Source organism: Betta splendens, chromosome 16 (assembly GCF_900634795.4).
Source record: "Betta splendens chromosome 16, fBetSpl5.4, whole genome shotgun sequence".
NCBI classification, from domain to species: Eukaryota; Metazoa; Chordata; class Actinopteri; order Anabantiformes; family Osphronemidae; genus Betta; species Betta splendens.
Window position 1 is genome coordinate 9,366,564 of NC_040896.2, and position 25,013 is coordinate 9,391,576.

Sequence of the window (25,013 nt, forward strand, 5' to 3'; positions counted from 1 at the left end):
CATATTTACCCATTTATTCCGTCTGACATGAGAGTCACATTAAAGCATAAAACTCGTCTGCAGAATCAATACTATATTAATCAGTATTATAGGGGTATTAGGAACCAGAACATATGGATCGGTCCAAGCCTTTGCTGTAGCTGCAGCTCTGTGTCTCATTCGTAGGTCAAATAAGGTTAAATATCACTGATCTCTCTCTCAGAAAGCTGATGCCTGCGCTTGTAATACGCGGATGCGCCAGTAGATGGCAGTGTGTAGCCACGGAGCGACACAGCTCCCTGAGCAGCGCCGTCATCAGATGGACCAGCTTCGGCTCCTCCACTTTGATTTCACTGTACGACCGGTTCACAGCCTAAAAGCACACGGGCGTTAATCCGCGTGCTGGGCGGGCGTGCGTCTTCCTGTGGCCTCCTCCCATCAGCCTAATGGTGTGTTTGCTACTGCGTCCACTCTCATTTACATGGCCCATATAACCCCACTAATGTATGGCTAATTGTCGTGTTTAGGCAATAACAATCCTCCACATGCGCACGGACGCTCTCGTTCTCGCCGTCGGATCATTTGCTTTGAAAATATTTTGTCACACAACAGGAAATGCTTTGATTACGAGTCTGTTGGAGATGCAGACGGGTCGGTCACTCGGCGGCTCGCTGTTTGTCTTGTCTATAAAAGGATCAGACAAATATAACCGCAGCAAGGCAATAATGCCCAGCTTATTGTTCCGCTGACAGTCTTTGCACCGACGGCCGATCTGAGCCGTGCAACTACATACAGTATGTGGTGGGCAGAAACGAGGGCGGCTTCACAAAAAAATATTAAAGGCACCAGTGGAGCAACAGTTGCTATATTTGGAGTGTAAACACCTTTGGTTCTGGTTAAACATTTCCCTCTTATGATACTTTACACCCTGCTTTTAATCAGCTGAGGACGTCTGGGCCTCGTCTGGGCCTCGCCGGCCTCAGAACCCCCCCCCCCCAAGGCTCTCTGATATTTATGGTTCAACATCAAGTGTCCTCCCGGGCCATGATTTCCAGTGTCAGGCTTTGCTTTGCGGCGGTGCTTGAAAAAACAAATAGCCGCCGCGGTGACGTTATTAATCTGGACACGCTGGCACCGGCCAATACATCTCTGCCTGGCGTTTGATGTATTGGAATGAGCAGCAACACATAGATGGACTTTTCCATTGGCATCTACTTTGATGAATAAAACATCAGCGCAGGTTGGAGCAGAATTGAATTTTTGAATACAAGAGCAGCAATGGTTATGGATCACAGGACATATTACGCCCTGTGACCCTCTGTTTAAACCCTTTAAACTTCCTCTGTTGCAGTCTGTGATTATACTGTCCTCTGTAAATAACCGGGCGATGTATGTTCTCATCATTATCACGCACCAATTAGGAGAAGGAGGAGAGCATTAATAATTCTTTCACTCCCAGGAGAATAACATACAAACAACTTAATCTGTGCACAGATGCCGGTTTGTGCAGCACTGATGGCTGAAAAGCGCTAGCCGTCGCCGCGGACGCCGTTCCCACGGCGACACGCGCGCTCCACAGCGGTTTCCGGGCGCCGCTGGAGCCATTTGCCCACCTGAACCATTTATCCTCACCCCCCCCCCCCCCCCCCCCCCCCCCCCCCCCGAAAACGTCCGCGTTTGGACCTGAACCCCGCCTGTGAGACCGCGCTGCCTCGCTCATCCATCCTGGTGATGAACGGAGCTGTCACGGGCCGGTGCAGCCTCGCGCCTGCTTCGCTGGACTCCTGTACAATTTAGTCTCTTCTCTTTTTCAAACGACTTGATTCACACATCAGGTCACAGGAGCGGAGCAGCTTTCAGTATGTATTTAACCAGGTACGAGCAATAAAGATATTCAACCTGCAGCATGACATAAAACATGAAGTGCTCCAAAACAGATCCTAAAGCCAGTGGATACAAGCTTTAAAGTGTGGGCCGGGGGTTTTGGAGGCCTTTTTCCCCACAGAATATTTGTCATTTGAAGAACTCAGGATTCGTTAAGGGATCCGTCAGCTAGTCCTCCTCGCTCTCTGACTACAAACCGTCCTTTTGTCAGCGATAAAGCCCACAAAATGCCTCGTAGTTAAACCTACTCTCCGAGGGGCCGCTCTTGGATCTAGAAATAAAAAGACCGGTTCAGATGTTCCTTCTTCCTCCCCCTCTGTTCTGCAAATTACCCACAACCAGCCTGAGTCCCTTCGCCGCGGAGGGAGGGGGCTTAGCGTCGCACAAGTGGGGTCAAAGGTGGCAGCAAGGCACCTTAAACGCAGCCCGTCCACCTCGCGATGACGCGGAAACAGAGGAGCCCGGGGACGTTCACGTGTCAGATGCTAATGAGGGCTTAACGCTCGCAAGCGCAGGGATTTTCACACGAAATCTCGCAAATCCAGACAAGTTTTGGTGCCCGAGAGGAGGAAAAACATCCACGCTCGTCCTGAATTTACTGCCGCAACAACGGAGGAGGAGACGGAGATAAGGCGCGAGGCTGAGCGGAGCTACAGGTTCATCAGGAGTTCATCGGCTATCACCGGCGTTATCAGGGATACCTGCCACTGATGATGTGCCTTAAACGCATCCCTTCTGAGGACACGCCGCCGCCGCGGATAATAGGAAGCCGACAACGGCTCTGATGTGATCTCCAAGGACGAGCAGAGGCCGCGGATCAGCGCCGGGGGAGGCGGGCAATTAAAGAGCAACGCCGAACCCAGTCGGAGCCTCGTTTTCCCGTGCTGCGTTCAGGAGCGCTTGTTGAATACTGCTGTGCAGGCTGTTCAGTAATAGCCGGCTGATGGCCCCATCTATCCTGTTTAATCCTGGGAAAACACTGCGCTCACAGTTTAGCTTCTACGGTGCTTATGTAAACATTATCTAAAGCGCGCTTTTCCAAAGTTCCCACTAAACTTTCCTGCTAATAACGGGCCTCGGTCGTATTCTCCCATGTTTGATTCGTGTTTGTATCTTTTCCCAGGTGACCCCAAGGTCAGAGCAAACAACATGGCTGCAACCAAGAGGTGGGCGTCTTTGGAAGCAGCTGTAGGGTTGAGTCTAAACACAATTTAAGAGAAATTCTATGAAGGAGAAATTCTATGTATTCAACATAACCTGTGTTCAACATAAACAGATATTGAAAAAACTGATTTTTAATATAGCTGATATTCTGTCAATTAAAAGCGCTCACAAAAAACGCGCGAGATGTGTCACTTCCGGTTAATCACAGGCTGCAAATGCGAGAAACCTGCTCCTTAAAATGTTGGTATTGTTGACTTAACAGGATGTTTTTGATTAAACGCTGTGTCACGTCTTCAAATCCGAGGTGAGTGTCATTAAACAACGCACTGGGCTGTTGGTTTTGTCCAACGTTAATGAGCCTAAATGCTAAAAAAACAAACATTTCCCAACGTGAGAGGAGCAAATTAGTGCTGATGCTGTCAAATGTGCCAACTTAACTCTTATATAGAAACTGAATATTTATAAATGAATAAGTGAATTAATTTTACGTCATTGGGTGAGTTTATACGGCTAGTTTGGTTAATAGACTACGGGAGCTTTCATCTATATCTGCAATCTAAATATCGGCTCATTATGTGTGTTTATTTGTTTTTATCCCACTAATCATTATTTAATTACCACCGCACACATCCGTCCTCTCGTAGAAGCATTTCAGGATTAAAGGCTCCTTTTCCTCCGGGTGTGGAGGGTTTCTCACGCACCGAGCCATTCACACCGTTCCGCCCGCGTCCGAGCGGCTTCACCGTGATTTGATAAGCCGCCGTGAATATCCATCAAGGAATCCGAGCAGCCCACTGGATCGCCGCGCGGCGGACCGCGTCGCTGCGTCGCTCCCCTCCTCCTGCCTGCGCCGTACGTTACATTAGCAGCCGCTCCTCCGCACGAGCCGACGTCCACGGCGCGGCGACACGAGTGCGCACCGCGGGCTCGAGAGCGAAGCGCGGCGGCGGCAGGACGGACGGACGGACGGACGGACGGACGGCGGCGAGGGGCACCGGAGCGACGCGCCCGCCTTTGTTGAGCACCGGCGGACCGGAAGCTGGATTTGCCTCTGCCTCGGCTTCGGATCGGGGTCTAGGACAACTTCGCACGGGACAAAACCCGCCTCCCTTCGCGTCGTCCGCCGACTCGTTTCGCCCGGCGCGTTGACGCCAGCGGAAAAAAACGGGGCGAGCGGAGGCTGCCGCCGGAGGAGCGCGCTTGACAGATTAGACGACATGCACACGCACGCGCTCCCGTCCGCCAGCTGCACGGGATGAACGCAAACAAAGCGGCTCGCGACCGTTGTCCCCCCCCCCCCGGTGTGATTTTTTTTTTTCATTGCGAGCTTAAAATGCGGCAGCGTGGGTCGCGGATAAACGGAGTCGAGGAAGCGGTGCCGCGCCGCACGCGGGAGGCTTCGCACCGTAGGGCAGCGTGTTATTGACGATCCGCGCGACGTGGAATAATGCGTTAAGACACAAGTTTGCCCACATGCCTGACGGGCTGCGAGACGTTTGACTGCCTCACATCAGAGTCAATATACCCGTTAGACCGCGGGGCGCTACAGCGACCCTGCTGTTCCTGAATAGAGCTCCAGTGAACGGCAAAGCCATTTGTGTGGCGTTTCATGACTTCCACACATCCGAACCCACGTCTCGCCGTCTCTCGGCGTCAGTGATCGTGCTCCGTGGACGCCCCCCCCCCCTCCTTCCCCGAAAGCCGCGGAGCTGTGTTGCCAGATGATTGGTAAATTGTAATGTAGGCAGGCCCAACTTTTGCGTGTGCGGATCCGTTCGATAGCGAGGTCAAAGGCAGCGGTGGCCGCCTCGCGTGTCACCGGGAGCAGACCGACTTTTCTCGGGCGCACGTGTCAAGGCGGCGGCGGCGGCGGCGGAACGTCCTCGGTGCGCGGAGACCGTCAACGCGGTGCGGAACCGGAGGAGATTCTATAAGGCGGCGTCTGAAGGAAAGTTTCGATGGTGTTCCGAAAGTTGCCCGGTGTGTCGGCATCGGGCATGGGTCTGCGTCTGTCCCAGAAGTTCGTCTTTCTGCTCTTCCTCTCCGGTCTGGTCACGCTGTGTTTTGGGGCGCTCTTCTTTTTGCCGGACTCGGTCCGGTTAAAACGCATTTTTCTGTCCAAGACAGAGACCCAGCCGGTGACCGTCGGCTCCGAGAACGATGCCAGGGAGCACTTAAAACGGCCCAGGGAGCAGGGCTTGACCTCGGCCAAGGGGGAGACCAGCACCCGGCTGAAGGTCCTCAGCCGCAAACCGGCGCTCCCCCGCGACGCGCCCGAGGAGCGCGTGGCCGGCGGCGGAGCGCAGGAGGATTTTACCCTGCCCCGGTCCAAGACGGAGTCCTCCTCGGAGAGAGCGACCTCCTCCGACCGCGGCTCCGGCTCGGATACGTACGCGTACAAGAAGTTCAAGAGGTGCCTGCTCAAAGCGCCGCTGGGCAGAAGCAACGGGAGACCGAGCGACCCGAAGACCAGCGAGCGCCGGGAGAAAGTCAGAGAGGTGAGGATGGGGGGGGGGGGTCATGGAGTGGGTGCGGGTCGTGTGGAAGGAAACCAAACACTAGTTCTGTCCAGTGTGAATAATACGTAATGATGGTGATCGGAAGGTGGTGAACGTCTGTTTAAGTTTCGTTTACGCGTTCCATCATCTGTCGACACGCAGCCGCTCGTCCCAGTCAGAATACGGAACCACAGACGCGCAGGCTCGAAAGAACTCATTTGACTTTCATTTGTCTTAATTTGACTGACAATACAGACGCTTCCTCCGCAGACGCGGCGAGGCAGCCGTTCGCCGAGCTCCCGTCACACAGACACAATAAATCCCTCTCACTCATATCAGTCGTCTAAATGTACCCAGCGCCTCCTGGATGAGTTCCTGTTGCCTTTCTATTAATGAAGACGGAGCGTGGTGTCACAGCTGATGATGCCCGGCTCGCTTTCGCCGGGAATGCGTGATGTCTAACACTCCGCGATAACTGAGCGCAGGAATAGAACCGTGTGTGACGTAACCTTTTTAATAACGTGCCCGTAGCAGCGGAGCAACTGCTCGAGAGCTGCACGTGCGAACTCGCGCTCTTTGCTAATTCCACGGCGGAGCTTTACACCCCCCCCCCCTCTCCTCCTCCACCCACCGCTCTTGATGCATCTGTGACACTCTGGCCACGAGCTCCGTGGGCCGTGCCAGCCTTTGTTGAGCCTTGTGGCTCCGGAGTGGGTGCGTCTGCGGCTCACACATCTGTACCCACTCGAGGCGATTCATGCTGGTGAGGGGGGGGGGGGGGGGGGGGGTCAGTGCGTGCAGATGGGTTTCATCCTTGGCACGTGACACGGGTGAGTCCCGTTGTCGCTCCGGCTCCGTGCCTGCTGTCGCCCCCTTCACGCCGCTCCGGTGCCGTTCGTGCCCAGCGGTGACGTGCAACATGACAACCGAGGCGTCGGAGGACGGACGCGCCGTTTGCCCTCGTGCACCGAGCTCCCACTGACTCACTGCTTCCTTTGATGCTCGCCCGAGTGAATGTCAACGTGACTTTGCTCGCGCTGCATATTTAGCTGAGCTCCGCAAACCGTTTGCTTCAGGGGTCGTAGTCTGAGGAGAGTTTGTTTCTGGGCGCTCGTTCATATCATTGCAGAGTATTAATGGTGTTTCCTTGTGTTGTGACCTTTTTTGTTGCTCGCGCACAGTGCGTGTCATTGTGTCGGGGTCCGTTATGTGTATTTGTGGTTTTGCTATTGTTGTGGCCGTTTCGGCTGTCTCAAAGCCGCTGGCGGCGTTCCAGGCCGTCTCCTTCCTGGAGCCAGCGGCGCTGCCCGTGCAGGCCGACCCGCTGGAACCTCAGTCCAGGTTCTCGGATGCAAAACCAAGCGGTAATAAACTGGGAACGTGGACGGAACCAACACGCTTTCATGCACGTTCCTGCGAAGGGTGAAATGTGAACTGGACAGCGTTTCATCCAGAGCAGCTTTGTTTTGTGTCCTTGCTGCGAGGGAATGCAGAGGGAGAGGGTGACCCCCCCCCCCTCATCCCAAAGCAACAAAAGGGACGTGGACCAGGCCAGCGCACGCCTCAGTGCCCAAACTGTGAATGGGCATCGTTTTTGTCGCTCGCCAACGAGGGGAGAACAGACTCCCGTCTTCCTCCCGCGCGCGTTTTGCCAAACGCGGGTGAAACGCGCACAAGGCAAACGTTTGGACGCAGCCCGGCATCGGCTGAGGCCCGTGGGACGGCGGCACCCGCTGCCAAGCACACCAAGGTGCCATTTACCTATTCAAGCATCCCTCTGCGAGTACAGTCGGGGCTTCATTTGGCTCCAGAGCCCTTCAGCAGGACGAAGATGAGTCACTTTCTAATGGTCTCCTATTTGTAGTTTTGTGATCTGCCTGCGATGCCGTGTTGCGGCCTCATTGGCTGCAGCAGAAGGGCCTGGAGCACAGGCGGCGCGGCGCTAAATGTGCGCCTGGGGCGGCGGGAGGGTGTCTCTTTCTGCGTGCACGTGTTGCTGCTGATGCCCTCTTACGTTGAGCAGGGTTAGAACTTGGAGAAGATGAATCCAGAGTAATGGTCTGAACTCCCTGTATTTTTTTCTCCTGTTCATCTCCACAACATGGGTTTGAAGTGGCAGTTCAGATAAGTCCCCCTTGATCATCCTTTGCAGGTTTAACTGAGGTGGGGGCCACGGTGAAGGGGCCTAGTCTATAATGTGGTGTATGTGATACAATGAATCCACCTGGGGAGGATGGAGATGACAGCTGAGAGCTGCAGAGAGCATAGACACCATGCAGCCTGTGTCAGAGCCTCCTAGTGAAAGTCTTCAGGGTGTGTGTGCGCGTGCGTGTGTGTGTGCGCGCGCGCACTTGCTGCTCTGGGATAAATGTGGAGTTTGACAGCTTCAGTTGGAAGTGTTGTCACTGTGTGTGTGTGTGTGTGTGCGCGTGTGTGCGACAATAACCTGCTCTAGTTACGTCAGGGACGCACAGAGTAAAGTTTGTCCAACTGCATCAAACGTCTGGGTTCCTACAGACGCAGCATGCGTTTAAATAGACATCTGTTAATCCCTGATGCTGAAAGGACAGTTTGTGTGATGCCACACTTATAGCAGTAATGACCAGTGAGCTGGTGTCTGTGTGAATAAAACCGCTGCCGTTAAGCCGGCTCCGAGCGCCGTGACCTCCCTCCGCTCCTCGCTCCCCCCCCGCCGTCTCCCACTCCGAGCCAGGTGTTCCAAACAAGCCTCCGTCTGAGCCAGGAAAATGGCTGCCTGCTGGCAGAGCGACACGGAAGATGAACCGGGTCTGGAGAAAGGGCCCGCGCTCCCACGGCGCCGGAGCATTTGCGCTTTTCCTCTCCTCTGTGGACGCCGCGCAAATGTCAGCGGCTGGCGTTCGGAATGCGAGCCCATCGTTATCTTTGCTCTGTTTATGCGGCGGAGTGCGCTGCAGGCCCCGCTGGTTATTGATATATTGTGCAAGTCAATGGCAGCTGAAGCAGATATTATCATCCTGTCGATGCTGCGGGCACTGATGCAGGAGGAGAAAAAAAGATGACCTTTGGATCTGTCCTGCGAGAGCTTCTCTGTAGTTCGAGACGTTTATTGCTGCTAATTATATTTGGACGTTTGGCATTTAGTGCTTTTTATTTTAACCATACAGCCACTCGCAGTGTTAGTTAGGGAGCTTCCTTGGTTGATAACAACAACATCATGGCCAGCTGATAATGAGCGGCTCCAGGGGAGAGGGCATCACCTGGTTCCCGTTACAGCGACGGTTTACTGTGCAGAGTCCAGTTCTCGTTCATTATCGTCCAGTCGTCACCATTCCACCTACTGGGAATAATGGACCACAAATAAAGGAAAAGCAATGTAAGGTTCCCAGATGTTTATGTCACACCTGAGTGACATCACAGATCCACATGTTGTATAAATATATTCGATAGAATCATTAATACAACATGTATGATGATACAGGAACCAGTGAAGCAAACCACAAACAGCGTTTTCACCAGGAAGCCTGTGTGACGCAATAAAGTGCAGACTGGACAAATTCACTGCGTGTGACAGTGAATTTGAGACAACTTCTGTGACTAGTCAGCACTGGACCGTATTACAGCTCCTACTGTGAGCGAGTTAAAAATCACATTATGGGTGGATGGAGGTTGACTCAGTGATGTTCTTATACAAACAATAAATATTTATCCAGCTGTTTTGTTTTTTCAAAGCCACATTTACTGTAGGTTTCACTACCTCTGAACCCAAACTGCAGCTGTGTCCTCAGAAGCATCGCAGAGACACAGTTTTTCTCTGGTTGACTCTCATTCACAATCCTCTTTATGCTGTTGGGAGTTGATATTTACACACTCTACCTTCCTGTGTACCTGATGGTTTGTGACATATACTGCATCTACATGTGAAGTCTATTTCCATATGTCTGAACGAGGCCGCCTGCTTTAAATGTCAAACGGCAGCGACGTTAATTCCGCGTTGTGTGTTGCCGTTGTGCGTGTGTGTCGCTTGGAGCCCAGGAACCCGTCGTAAACGCATCATCAGCCACCGGCCTCGCGTGCGTTTCACAACCTGCCTCCTCTTGCTGTCTCCAGCACAAACCCTCCGTCAGCACATGCCGACGCAGCGTGGACCCGTGAAACGCCTGCGTACGGACTCCACCGCGCGGCCCGGACGCGGCCCCAGTTCTGGAAACCCGGTGTCCTGCGCGACGGCAGGAAACGCCAACGGAGCGGCTTGTTTTCCCGTGGGTGATCAAAGCTGATTAAGCGTACGGCACGGCGCCGCGTCCTCGAGCCTCCGGGCGGCCACCGCAGGAAAGGAGCGATCAGGTGAAATGAGGAGAGGAAATGGGAGGATGCGAGTTTAAAAAGTAGTTAGCGAACATCCTTTCTGCAGCCGCGGCACTTTTCCCCCACATGCGCTCTGTGGCTCTAGCTTCAGGGGGGGTTGAGGCATGCGTTTGTGTGAGTGTGTGTGTGTGCGCTCACAGTGGGTCAGATGCAGGAGTAGATTATATCACATCTTGAACTAATGAAAGCTCCTCTCTCGTGAGGCCAGTAGAGTGAGACTGAGGCGGAGCTCAACGGTTTATCTGTTTAGGTTTGTTCTGTTGATGTGGGCGCTGTAAGTGATCTTAGGGGGGTTTGATGAAGGGGGGGGTTGACGTTGCACACTGCTCAGAGCTTCCCGTTTCCCTGGACTTCGTGTCCTGGACTTCGACTTGCAGATGTTTTCTCGTATCCAGTTGTTTCGCCTCTGCTCTGACTCTTTAACTCGGGCCTCTCCGGTCTGTTTGTGTTGCCAGGTCTGTCCGGACCCCCCCCCCCCTCCGCCCTGTCTCTGTTTACTGTAGCCTGTGGGTGTTGCGTCCGTTGCCAATAAAAGCAAGGTCTCACATCCTGCACCAGGACTCTCTTCACGTTCTGACGTCCTCCTCATGCGTGGAGTGTAAACTCTGCACTCTCGGCTGTCGTCGTGTTAGTTTTTTTTATTTATTTTTTTTTTTGAGTAGTTTTCCGCTTTTCTCAAATTTCATCTGTTGCATTCTCCAAAGTCCGTCCCCCCCCCCACACACACACACACCTCCTTTCTGGTTCTGTGATGTTGCAATAACTTCCATGAAGCCGTTAAACTTGCGTTTACTGAATTGCTGACACAATGGGGTCATTATCTGTGTACCTTTTGAACCCTGGCTTCTGGAGGCATTTGATTCCTGGAAAACACTGGTGCTCCTCACTGGATCCTCTCGAGTAGCGAGTTCCTCCCTTCAATCTTCAATGATGATGACTTTTCAGTAAGGCCAGTTTCTCCCCATGTAGTTCCTGCCCTTCGTCCTCTCTGCATGACAAAGGTCACGCTTTCACACATTATCTAGAGTCTTTCTCTGCCCTCGCTGACATTATGAAGTTAATACAGAGAGAGGGAAATGGGAAAAGCAGCCACGGCAGAACATGGAGGGACTTCCATCATCCTTCAACTGTCTCCCCATGCGGCACAAATACTACTTTGAGTGCATTCGGCTTTTCACAAGCTTCAGCCGCGACTGATTTAGTGCATGTGTGTTTGTGTGTGTTCGCTGCAGACGAAGGAAGAGGTCTGGGCACGGCCCAGTTTGCTGCAGGCTCTGCTTGACTTCCATTGGCGCAGAATGGAATGGCGTCCCCGCCTCCGCCTCACCCGCCCCGCACCTTCTCCCTCCGTCCCCGCTGCTCGAGCAGGTTCGGCGGATGGACGGGGGGGAGACGGGGGGGGAGACGGGAGATAAAATGGGCTAGATGTGACCAGCAGACAGTCTGAGTCCCCAGCTGAGTTCCAGCCCCGTGGCTTTATGCCTGCCTAATTGGTCAGAAACAACATGCATGGCTGTGTTTACAGGGTAATGGTGAGGCATTAGAATGGGCCCCGGGACCCGGCCCGGCCCCGTTTGTCATCTCGCTACTAGCTTGTCTTTGCTTTCGCGTGTTTCGCTGTGTGTGTCTGTGTGTTGTTTCTCTTTCTCTTCCTTCCTCTTTCTGTCTCCTATTTCTCCCTCCCTGCTTCTTGACAGCGCGTGGCCTCAGGCATTTCTGCCACACTATCCCCTCCTCTGCATCGCGGCAGAGCCAGTGTGAGCTGCCCGCTGCTGTCCTTACATATTGGCCTGTCTGCATTGTTGTTATCTTGTTGTGACATGGTTTCAGCCTACTTTCAAGATGGGTGGATAATGCTGTCAAGCCTCTGACCTACAATTTAGGCGGATCCCCGGAAGACAACTTCATCTTTTATATAGTGGCCTTTGTTGGCCAGGACCAGGCTTCTCCTCCACACTGAGAACATTCGCTTCGTATCAGCTTACTGGACCGTGGTCTGTTTCCAAGGTTGAGATGAGAACGTGTCTCCGTAATGATTTTCCCCTTCTTCAGCGTCAGTGGGCAAATAGCCATTAATTAGCTGAATACTTACAAGAGCGTTTTAGCCAGAGCTGGGTGTGTTTGTTCATTATTTTCACAATTAAGGCCCTAATCAAATGGCAGCAACGGTGCTCAGCGCTCATTAGGGAGCCGTATAGATTTCGCTGATCTCTGTCAAGCTTGGATGATGGCCCAGCTAGATAGTGGTCATTTTTTTTAACCATCCATGCACCGATGAAGCAAAGGCAGAGAACAAGCAAACACCTGACTGTTTACTGACCATGAGAACCAGTTCACTGCTTTTTAATTGGTCAACAGGAGTAGGTGGCAGAGAAAGCTCGACGCGGGAGGATGGGTTCTTGTGGATATTCATCATGACCAGACCGCTAAAACACGCTGTCAGTCCTCTGGGTGATCCATCTCCAAACCCTCCTATCCAAGAAAGCAGCTGTCATATTTATATGAGCTTCTGTAACATGCTGCTGACAAGAACAATTTGCTTGAAAACTACTCCTTCATATTAAAAAATGCCGTCCTTCACTTTGTAAATTATTAAATATTCTTAACAAATTTAGGCTTACTATAAACCATTAAAAATCAGTTAGGTCTTCATCTACATTATGTCAAAACCCATTATTAGAACTCTCTTATTAACCGAAAGAGTTTTTGCATTAAGGAAGCGCGAGTGGTTTCAACAGGAAACAGGAGTAGCTCTGCTCGGAGGCGGTGAAGTTTCAGAAAACCCCCCGGAAGCGTTGTTCGTCTCGACTGAGTTTTTGAGCTTGCAGGTGCAGATTGTTGCTGCTCTGATACTGAACCTGCTGGTAACCGGTGATAAATGGAAGTTTCGGAATCGCCTCTGTGTCATCAGATCCGTTTTCCCTTGAGGTTTGCTTTTACTAAAATGCTATTCACTGGAACCAGTCAGTTATTGTTTGGTTTAATCGGTGGAAATTTCCCACAACATGCACAATGGAACATTGCAAAAGTTGAGTAAAGTTGAGGCACTGGCAAATCGCAGCAGTGGTCTTAGTTGGCTATTATTTAATTGAGCTTGTGCAGCTGTTTTATTGGCACTGGAGCATTAAATTAGAAGAAAAGATCGAAACTGCAAGAAAAGGAAAATGGAGCGGTGTTGTTGTTGTTGTTGTTGTTGTCGTCGTGTCAGATTCTGCCTTCATACACTGTTTCTAAATGATCTAATTTCACTTGTGTGCGTGATCGCTGCTGAAGGGACGATCCATCAGAGTTAATTCACCAGCTCAGCCGCTAACGAAGCCGGGCTGCGTGCTCTCATCGCGACGTTAGCGGTGGTCTGACAGCGACCTCGGTCACCGTGACAACTGAGGTCAAAGATTTTACCTTCCGTGTGATGGGAGAATTACTGTTTCAGTAATGGAGATGATGTCACTTTGAATTTTCCCCAATTAAACATGCAAATTGAAAGTGGAAGTTCACATGATAATGGCGAAGCAGAGGTTTCCAGAGTTATAATTGTAATTGCAGATGTGATGTACGGGCCTTAATTATGATAAAGCACAACCATTTCTGAGCGGTTTTATTAAAACTCAGGCGTCACGTTGATATGAAATGAAGTGAGCACAATCTCCGTTTCTATTGAATTCGCTGAATCCTAAATGTGCTCTTCCAGGCGTTCCGTCCTTGAGACTGGACGAGTGCCAGCGTCTGGAGTCGACCGGCTGAAAACCGGGCTTCAGGCCCGAGTGACTTCAGCCGTGGGTTTATGTTCCGTTGGTCATCAGCGAATCTGTGCGGCTTTATCTCTGTAAGTGCCGCGTGTAACGCTCACCAATACAAAACATTTTAATTGGTCCGAGACTACATGAGCCTTAAAGCCATTAGATATTTGTGCTGACAGTGAAATGAACTCATTACACACTAAGCTGCTCGGTGTTGTGTGACAATCTAAACCCGTAGTTCCAAAATAGACTCTGACCTAATGAGACGAGAGGAAATGGACCGAATGTGTATTCTGTATAGTGGTTATTGATGTCACACATAAAGCAGTGCTTCAGTGACAGTGATACCCAAATAAAAAACGGCAACACTTATTTTAATAATTTAAATTCAACCAAACCTAATGTAAATCAGGCGTAGAACATCTTAGCCTTGTTTCTTTAGTTTCACACACATGCAGCATGTACAGCAGCTCTGTGTATAAATGCACCTGTATTTCGGAACTGTTGCACACAGAATTAACATCTCCTCTGATGACAGTTGTTTTCTCAGGTGTATATTAAAGCCAGACACTGGAACAGTCATGGCAATTTGTTTGCACAACTCACTTTTCCACCTGGTCTGGTTGATAAAGGGAAGTTGTAATGAATCTGGACACGGAGACTGTGAAAACCCTTCTCTCCCCTTGTTTTCTGTTGCCTTTACTATGATCCTGACTGACTTTAGCTGTTGTGTCAGAGGAAGTTCAGTCTTTTTGTGCTGCCCCCCTGCTGTGAAACTGTGAGCTTTATTGTGGTCACTGTGTTTCTCTATAGGTTGGCATCAGTGCTAGCTGCAGGACTCCAAAGCCTTGGTTCTGGGTTCTGGTCACAATAATTAGCAGCTGCTGCAGGTCCAGTGTTTCTTAGGGGGCGGCTTTAGAATTTGTATAAGTGAACTTTCCGTTGGGCTTATGGAAGAAGTTAAGTGAAGGTAAATGAAAACAGACTGATCTCTAGGGGGTGTGCTGCACAGAAGTGTGTGTGTGTGTGTGTGTGTGTGTGTGTGTGTGTGTGTGTGTGTGTGTGTGTGTGTGTGTGTGTGTGTGTGTGTGTGTGTGTGTGTGTGTGTGTGTGTGTGTGTGTGTGTGTGTGTGTGTGTGTGTGTGTGTGTGTGTGTGTGTGTGTGTGTGTGAGAGAGAGAGAGAGGCTTTCAGGCGACAGTACACGAAATGTTGCTGTTGAATTTTCCAAGCAAAATGAGATGGATGTTTGCAATTAATTCTGCAGTGACCATTAAGCGAAGAGCCAAGCTTAGCAGAATCTAACAGCGGGAGGCTGGACCAGATGTGTGTGTGCGCATGTATTTATGTGTGCGTGTGTTTACACACAGTTCAGTTTGATTAGAGACCACTGAGTTCTTACAGGAGTCGACTTATGTGCTGAGTGGACTGAATGAAACACGACAGGTTCATCCAACATCTGCTCCAGCTGCTGTTTGTGTGTGTTTATGTATGAGTGGATTCTCCTACTTTTATGGACCCATTTTAGACCTTTGAGATCTCATTACTTGACATTTGGGGCAAACAAATGTTACGCAGAGGCGAAAGCAAACAGGGCGTCGACCTTTTGAAGGTACAAAAGGTCCAAAGAGCGTTATCGCGCTGAAAGACGCTTCAACATAAAATAAATAAAATGAAACTAATCCCCTTTTTAGTCTGATTGTTCAGCATCACAGGCTGTTCCTTCTAAAGCAGAGGGTGAGGAACGAGTCAAGGCCCAGTTGGTGGTGATTAATTTTTTAAAACCTTTTGTGAGCTGTAACCTTTTTTTCCAGCGCTGCTTTGATGATTGTTGTCCACAATTGTTTTGTTCTGGTTTTACCTGGAAAAAACACTTGATCGAAGCTCATTTATTTATAAAAACACCGGAGTCATGAATGAAATGCGTTTTAACATAAAATCCGACCTTGGTGCTCAGAGACCTATAGAGGGGCTTTCATTGATACTGGATTCGTCTGCATCTTCTGCATATTCCTTGGAGCATGTGGCCAACGCTTGGATGCGTGTGCTTTCACTGCGCTCGCCTCTGAAACGATGCCTGCGACTGCGTGGTTGTCACGCCAACGGGCCCCTCGGCCGCGGGGAGCTGGCCCATTTTAGCAGGGAGCGCGACATATGGGTGAACCTCCAGCGTTCACCGAGCTAAAGGAGCTAACGGAGCAGAAAAGCCCAAATCAAAACAAACTAAAGGCTCTGGTTCGGGCCGATCGCGAATATCATGACTCAGCCGTCATTGCGACATGCCGTCATATTTGGTCCTTTTGCAGAATGCATGAAAACCAGTAGGTGAGAAACGGCTGCAGTTGCTGCTGTTTGACTATTTAAAAGTATTTTAAAAGATTTACTGATTAATTTTACCTATTGATGTAAATGTTCAGCGCTGCAGAAGCTTATAAATAAAGTAAATATTCTGAGGTTGGATGTCGTCATTTTCTTCTGCTGAATGCGTTTAAGTGCATCTAGAGGAGGACTTTCATTACTTTGGTGTGGCAGATGACTTTTTGCTTAATTTGTTTAAGATGTCTGGTGGCAGTAATTAATTTTTTGCTGTGTAGTCTACTTCAAACCCGAGAGATTCCGTCTGGGCTTTCACAGAAATTGCCTAGTTTATAGATGAAGTGTTTCTGTAGCGGTGCCTTTTTCTGGACCTGCGTTTTACAGCCGGTTGTCTTTTTTTTATTCATTTCACATCACATTCATAACCGTACTGAATTTGCAGATAAAGAGCGTTTTTGAAGGAGCCTCGCCCAAGAGAAGTGGTTGGTTTTGATAAACCGCGACCTGCGGCTGATGTCGTCTCCCACTCGGGCCCGACCGATCTTGGAGGTCGTCTTGGGGGAAGCGCTCTGCGATTCATCTCCCCCTCCCCTGCTCTGAACTCATTTGTTCCGTGCTCACATTAATAATTCATGGCGAGTGTAAACGAAGGGGAGCCTCTGCGTTCTGCTTGTTCCGCTCGTCTTCGGTCTCGTCCTCCTGCGTTTTCACACGGTTTCTGTCCGTCTCTTTTATTTCTTTCCTCTCTCCATCGGTCTCGTTCACTCTCGCTCCGGCTCTTTTCATCTGCTCCGTCCGCGGCGTCCTGCTGCTGTGGAAACACTGCCCCGCTGCTTTTCTGTGCTTTGTCTCTGGGTTCCGATGCATCGCCTGGCGAACGCTGCCCGTGTCAGGACGCATTGTTGGAGGCCACGCTGCCTCATTCACTAACAGTAGTGTACAGTAACCTGCTTCTTTAATGTTGGCTGTGACATAAGTGCGACAACCCAATTTCCAGTGACGACGGTGACATGAATTTTAATTATACAGCAGCTGTCAAAAATGTATTACACTGTGGGGTAAATTGTAGGACAGAGCAGCACGTAGCTGTGAAGAGTGAGAGCAGGCTGCGTTCTGCAACGAGCCCAGACATGAAGGAGCTAAAGAAGCAGCCTTTTAGTGGCTCGGCCCTGAAGAAGGTATGTGTGTGCTGCTTTTTTTTTTTTTTGTGGCTATTTGATAAGTTGCATTATGAACACGAACAAAAGCTTCAGCATCAATCTGATGCCAGAACCGCACGTTCCGCCTACATCCACGCAGCATTAGGAGCTCAGCTCAGGTGTCGGCTTGTGTTGGAGCCTGTAGGACGCTGCTCAGAGATCACTCCACTCCCACACCATGCGACCCTGAAGCGCTCGGGCTCAACTTTACAGGGTGTGAAGTAAAGCCTGATAGTTGTTTGCATGTTCTTTTGTCTTTTTGCCTTTTGAGCTTCGTTGTTTTTAATGAGCTGAAAGCGAATCCCACTCTTTTCTATGAACCTCGGTCATGCTGGTTTTACTGAAATGCAGTATCTGCGCCTCTATCTTTTATGTCTCGTGCTAACAGCTGTTAATAACTTCATATTATGAAGCAGGAAGTGCAGTTTGTTGTTTGACTCAGCAGTGTGTGGTTGACACTAAAGTGATGGAGATGTGAATGACTGTTTGTCACTGTGTGTCAACTAAAGGATGTGAAACCTGTGTCTGCTGTGTGTGTGTACGTGTGTGTGTGTTCTTCAGTCCCTCAACCAGCATCGTGTTAAAAGCAGTAAAACGACCTTTGTCACGTTCGCGCTGCCTTTTTACTCTGCTGTGAGTTCATCGTGCATGTGGCCTGGCTGCATTGTCTCTGTATGCAAACCCAAGCGCCCAGCTATTCTCAATGAGCTGCTCTTTGTGCAGTCACGCACACAGAGGTTGATGAAATTCTGTGACATCCCCTGCCTCTCACTAACACTTCAATTCATGCTCCTTTTGTTTCTCGTCTCTGCTTGACCCGTATTAATGGTATTTTCTGCCCTTTTTGAAATCTATAACCGTGCTAGAGCTCTGTAGAGTCCTCAACACACCCTGCCTTCTTGTGAATGTGCTATACATGGATGATTATTCATTTCTGCCTAATACAGTTATTTCCCGCTGCGTCTAATCCTTCCATGTTGTTCTTCATCAGTTCTTTGTGACTCATCTTCATCGACTGTGGAAACAATGGCAGAGCTTTTATTTTTCCTGGGCCTGAAGCAGGAAGCAGGATGTGGACTCAGCAGAGCTGGCAGTTTCCCCTCAGATGGACATTCAGTGTCCGTTGGCTGCCTATCCGCCTCCCCAGACTGTGTCTGTCTTCCTCTGTCCAGTCAGACATATCGGGTTCAATGGTCACTTCACACTCGTCCACAAAAGCACAAACAGTCCAGGACAAAGACATGGATATTTCCTGCAGCCTGCAGTTATTGACACTTCAAAGGTCCTGGAGAGCAGCTTGATGGAAGTGCCATCTCAGCACTTTATGGCCACTCACCCCCAGCCGGCCCCATTTTATTAGACAACACCAAGAAAACAATTGGGATTTATGAGTCATGTGGCTGTGTGCACTAACTTTCTGCTTTCTTAGCTAAAGTCAAGCTGTAAATTGCTCCTCCTCCATCATCATTCACTCTTTGCTCATAATCCCGAAGCCCTTTGGATTCACTCGTGCTTGAATCGTATCTAGGTCTTATGAGGCCCAGGGGTCGTGTGTGGCTTGAAACATCTGGTTTAGTTTACTTCTTGTCATTCAAAGGGCTGTAAATGTTTATTAAATGAGCCATTTGTTTAAAAGACGAGGAAAAACGCAGATTTCCGCCTTTATTTTAATAGAATCGGATCAATAGTTGGACATTTTCTTTCACCTCCAGGTTTCAGTTTTTCGAACTTAATGCTTCATTTTCTCTTTCTACTGTAGAACTTGTCCAAGGTAAAGAAGTTTGCAGTAATAGAGCTAAAGGGCAGGATCACATCACATCTGCCCATTAAACCTGGAATGAAGGCTCAAACTTGTGAAACGAAGAGGAAAGCCATTTAGTTTTGTTAGATGCAGTATAACCTTCTATACTTGCCTGTAATCCAAACCTGCCATTTTCCTCCAGCTTGCGTTGAAATGAAAGTGAAATAAGAAACCTTCCTCCCCGCAGAGCTGGAACTCACTCTAGCTGTTAGACCAGGCATGCCGATGAGCACCTTGAGTACAGCAGCATTAAAATGGCATGAAATTGTGCACTGCCCTACCTTTTGCTTCAAACATTAAGAGCCGGGCGAGTGGCTGCAACTTTACTGACTGAATTTATTTTTGGGCTGCCACAGGAGTAGCAGTTTTTCCCCAGAACACTTATCACCGTGACGCTAATGGTTCGTATACAAGAGGTTTTGCGGCCTGAATGTAAGGAAAAAGTTACGGGAAGAAAAAATGTTTTTTTTTTTTTTTATTTCTCAAATGAGTAGAGAGCAAATCAAAGCTCCAGTTGGGGCTGCGTGTTTGCGTTTATGTCAGGATATTTTCCTCAGAGGTGTAGTGAGTGCACTAAAGCCACATTCACACAAGCATTGGAAGCCACTTGGCCCAAACATTAAGCTTTAAGCTTCTACCAGCTCCATGTACACAGTAATGTCCATCTGACCCCCTAATTCTGACGTTGAGAACGATCCGCCCTCTGCATCGCCAGACTCTATGGAAAATGACTCCGCAAGACTCATCTAATCTCCTCACTCCTTAAACCGTTTTGGCCAAAGAAGGTAGACGTTCAGATTTATACACACGCTCGTCCGAGCGCCAGTTTCCAATACAGGCAAAACTGCTGCTGTGGGTCTTTGGGAGAAAAGACCACACTGGAAAATCACTGTGGGGATCAATAAGGCAATTTTCTGTCAGGTCAGCGGCTGACACTCAGGTTATTTACTCTGAGGGGGCGGCGGCAGTGATAGGGAGTGACAGTGTGTGCATGTTGGTAGACGTATTGCCTCGCTCACCTAATCTCATTCTGGACACTGGTCATGACAAACGGCTTCTGCGATTTCCCAGCACCCCCATCATATCATGTCTAGTCCCTCACACTGGGCAGCCTGTAGATTACAAATATTTGACTGTCCCCTAGATGTAATTAAATGTAAAGGTTATTTACTTGCTGACATGTTTAAACAGCGATGACTGGATTATAATTATGACATTATGACTATAGTAGTTCACTGTTTCCATTAACGTCTTAAAGATAATTGTGCTGTGGCTGAGTTGGTAAAGAACTATTGCTGCAAGGATTAGCCAAAGAATGTCAGGAACGCAGCAGCCCAGTTGATCTGTCCGGGGGTCTGACATTTTAGAAGCACCTTCAGCATCTGTGAGCTGAACCTTTCACTTCCTGGATTGTCTTACTGGGCGCGTGCAGGGCTCAGGGCGACGACTACACAGGCCTTCACCCCAGCATCGCCCTCGGGTTCTGTTTTCTCCGGAGTAAACGCAATCCCATGGGACTTCATATGGTGTGTGTGTGTGTGAACAGTTATTTTATTTATAGAACACCGCACTGGGTTCTGAGGCTTAACTGCTATAAAAATGGCAGGTTATCGCTCTCACAGATGTCTGTTGGCGAAACACCACGCTGCGGATTTAGACAAATAGCTCTATCATGCAAATGAGACAGATTACTACCCGTTTTTATGCTTCCAGCCTGAATAGATGATTTATGCATCATTACAGGTTGAGATGATGTATTTGAGATGAAATGCTAACCAGAGATACTCTCACTAATGAAAACAATAATTTCTTGCGTTCGAATCGGCGCAGTTCTCCCCAGCGTCGCTTTGTAATCACTCGCACTTCTCCAGTGTTGTTTTATGCTAAAACAAGTGCAGGTAACGCATGTAGCATAGTCGCTCGTTCAGACCCTTTAATTAGACTTTGATGTGATGTCCTGTAATGGTACCACGGCAGACGTTCAACCCACTAAGCGTCAGGCTGTTCCTCTTGGGAGTCGGAGTGACTTCAGAGCGTTTCATGTGTGTCATCCTACTTCAGGTGCTGATGCTGGGCTGGCGACAAAAAAAGGGGCTTTACCTAAATTGTCTGCAGAATCTAACTTGGATATATCATTGAGCCATCCAATTTGACTGCCCTGCCCATGTGAACTGTTCTCACAGCAGAAGTCCATCCTCTTTCCAATTACTGCAGCGGTGCCGGTGAAGTGGCCCATTTGCCTGTCGAAGCGCGCGCCGCACGCTCGGCTGGCCCGGTTGACTGACTGGGAGGATGGGAGTGAGGAGGGAGGGCTTTAGATGCAGATGCTCCGTCCGGTTACAGGCACAGTGCAGGTTTAGTTGCATTTAGCTCGCGATCGCAGTTTATGCTTTTTGCAGGAGCTGTACAAACCTAGTTGCTTACAGCTGCAGTTTCTGTTTACAGCTCTCATTTGCCGATTCAAGGGCCCCACAATTAAATTGGCAAGTTTTATCCAAATCTGCTAAATGATTAAGCAATCAGGCTGCCTCTTTTTGTTGTTCGTACCTAGACTGCTCCAAAACAGGAGCAGCACCGAACCTGGCGTATCTTTTACATCTGTACTGGATTTGACATCTATATATGTTTTCTGCAGGAAGTGTCTGTATAACTCTCTAAGTGACAACTTCCCAAACAGTGGCACAATCACGATACAAGACATCATCTTTCTGCGAGTAAAAGATAAGTGAGAAAGTACTGAGGCTGTTGAAAGGACCTTGAATGGATTAAACAGCGTTTGTGGAGCCACCCTCCGCCTCCAGCGGTCAGGGGAGCAAACACATGCGAAGTTGCCCAGCCTGTCTGTCTTTCACAAAGGACAGCCTTGCTTTCTTTGTGCCACTCTACAGACATCTCTATTCGGCACAGACGTGAATGAGGAGAGGCTGCGCTTGTTTCTGTCCACCACGAGACAGGGCCCTCTCCTCCTCCTGCTTATGCCCCAGAAACAAAGACGCCAATTGTTTCACCCTCTACTTGGGGGGGTGGGACTAACATGGCACGTACCTCAAAAAACAAGAATGGAGAGAGGCCTCGGCAAACCCCCGACACCTAATGGGCTGAGTGACAACCCAGTTATTATAGCAAGGGATTGTGGGAAAATTGGTGGGAAATGGGGGGCAGCTATTCATAGACGAGCTTGACCAGAGAGACTCTTAATGGTGTGCAACAGTATCTTTCTTTGTAAGCTGAAGTCACAGACCCATTCAGCGCTAGCCGCCACCAAGACATTGTGTCAGAAGCGGTGCTGTTAGTCATGAATGCATGCTAATGGTATGCAGGGGTGGGCACAGGCTGGTGTAGGGTAAGGGCAGGCCTCCCCCTATAGAGTCCCCCATGCACCCTTAGTGACGTCACTGGAGCTTTTGTTTCCTCCCCTGCTGAGCACCAATTAGCCCGCCGCCGCCGCCTGCTGCTGGAGAGCAGGCTTTGTGCCGTGCAGCCGAGTAGCAGCCACGTTCTTGCTTGTACGTTGGGTCAGGAAGGAAACAGGAAGTTGCGGCAGCAAGTGATAGCACTCTGAGCTGTCAGATAACGTACGCTCTACCGTTAGTGCTGATGCACCAGACTTCACCCTGTCGTTTTCATAATCAAACACTGCTACGGGGTTTTGCAGACTTTAGATTTGAAGTCTGAACATTTGGGATTCTACCTACAGTATATTCAGTTTCATCCTGTCGAACTTAATTGTCCAGGCTCTGCATACACCCGCGGGCCTGACAGGTTTTAGTGAGATAAGGTTTTAAACACAAAACTTGGAGGAGAGTTGAAAACTTGAGGGCAAGATGTTTAGCGTCTGACACAGGTTTATCTTGAGCTGTTTGAGGATTATTGCTTTAAAGAGCTGTGCACAATGACCCAGCATTTATTACTGAGCAACTCTTCCACCTTTTGTTGTATAAATCTAAGAAAAAAGCGCCTGAATACGTGTAATTGAAGCAAAAACAGATTTGCATGTAAAGGCAGGAAACCCGAGGTTTAGTCTGAATAAATGGAACCTGAAAGAAGAACTGAATGTACAAGTGCATGTGTTAACAAGTGTGCATTTTGAATGATGCATCACTCCCTTGAAGTCTCCACAGACTGTGTGTGTTTGTGCTGGTAAATGAGTAAATGTCTCATTCCTCTAGTCACATCTGACTTTGGCTAATCTGGGGATTGACGGGAATCGTTCTGCAGACATTTACAATAGCAGCACTTGGCAGGATTATGGGGAATGTGAGCGCACACATCTGAATAAGGGTCGTCTGGATCCAAACCACTCCTCCGGTCGTTAGGTGCCGTTCGCCTTGTGGATTAAGTCCCCTCTGGACTTTATACGGACCCTGACACCTGTTTTCTCTCCGCCTCAAGATTGTGTTTTAGGCTCTTTTTTCATTCCTCACTTTGCTTCGATTACCCTAGAACGCGCTTCTCGCGGAGGACAAAGGAGACCTTTAAGCTGTGACTGTCTCATTCCACAGTGGCGTAATTGGCTGACTTCACTCACAGCAGCCTTGATAACGGCCCTGGAAGTTAGGTTCAGTGGCCTTGTGGCGCCTCCACCCGTGGCCACTGTGAATCATTGACGGTGTTTAAACCTACCCTGTTAACCCTGCTCACAGTTTGATGATCACAGTTGGTATATCATGGCTTCCCTGTGGCTGAAATAAAGGTCAAGAGGAAATCCAGCTTTGTGGTTTTACAGTGACCGTAAAGTTTGCATAATTCAAAGAAGCATTAACATTTCCTTTTTCATTTTCAAAATCACCCTTAAATCACAGTCTTGGTTTAATTCCACCTGTCTGCAGGTAGAATCATGCTATGTAACACTAGCGTAGCAGCCGCGGCCGCTAGCATCCAGGAACCCCCACAGCGTGTAACTCCAGGCAACGTTCCTTTTCTTCGGGGGTAGTCATGAATTTTTAAAGTAATAGATGTTTGTTTTCTATCCCTCTTACCAAACCTGACATGTTTATTTTCTTCCCCCTCCAGTGCTCTGCAAGGCTGCTTCCCCTTGGTACCAACTACCAGCAGTCATATTTCTGACTTATAATAATATGGCTAAGCCTTTGTGTCATAAATTTTATAGCGGCATAAAACACACATATTTACTTACTATAGCCTGCTGAGTGTAATGTAATACACCACACATTAAAATAGTGTTGTACAACAACTGTTGGCCGAACTTGCAGCTCTAATTTTGTTGATTCACCCAAAATGACCCCGTGTTTAAGAGGCTTTAAGTTTCCGTACCAGCCTCAGAGTGGACTGTAAGTGTCTGATTACTTATAGTTCTTGGCTTTTACAGTGACGTCTCCCATCCTGACCTCGCTGTGCTCGCCACACGCTTAATTTCACTTAAATCTTCACACCCCGCGTTTCCGTTGCAGTACTTGGACGCCACTTTGCTTTTAAGCAGCAGTTATTGATGGCGCTAATGCTGTTTGTTCCCCAGGTGAAGCTAAGTTGACCACTGATTAAAAACCCTTTTTGGACGTACAGTAACGTGCGTTCGTCTGATCATCACTACCCAAAGCCACAGTGTCTCTGAGCTTGAATGTAGGACGCAGACACAGTCCAGAGAACTCAGGGTTCGGATTTATTAATTAGGCAAACTTTGTCTCAGTATTGAGATTGCCATATTGATTTCTACAGCATTTTGCATGTTTTCAAAATATTACTTAATATGTGATCATTATTCAATTTAAAATTCTGTAATGGGCTGCGTCACTGCTGCTATAGTTGTTTGACTGCTGGTGGCTTTCACTGCTCTTCAGGATGTGCTAACATTCTTCTACGGCCTGTGTAATTCAGCTGCTTTTTACTTCCTCGGCTCATCTCGTATGAGACGACTCCAGGCCCTAATTATGATCTGGACGTTTTCCTCCAGGGTGTGAATGTGTATGTTTGCATGTGCAGATGGGAGCGTGAGTGTATGCGAAGAATGGTAGCGCTTCAGAGGGAGCAGTGAGCGAGCGCGACAACCTGTGTTCTGTGTGCTGCTGAACTCCATATGGAAACTGTCTGAACCGCGCTGGTTTGAAACGTCTCGTCTCCTGTGTTTC

The 25,013-nt window shown here is 49.2% G+C and overlaps 1 protein-coding gene across 2 annotated transcripts in view; it reads left to right on the forward strand.

Annotated features, from left to right (window-relative positions):
* The first annotated feature begins 3,785 nt into the window (after positions 1-3,785).
* LOC114843717 (mannosyl-oligosaccharide 1,2-alpha-mannosidase IA) overlaps positions 3,786-25,013 on the forward strand; it is a 120,822-nt gene continuing 99,594 nt past the window's right edge. The window contains exon 1 of one of the 2 annotated variants that reach the window (XM_055503019.1): positions 3,786-5,525. In XM_055503019.1, the coding sequence (XP_055358994.1) occupies positions 4,986-5,525 (540 nt within the window). In that variant the 5' untranslated portion in view covers positions 3,786-4,985. The remainder of the gene's footprint in view (positions 5,526-25,013) is intronic. The other variant, XM_029130530.3, reaches the window with a different exon arrangement.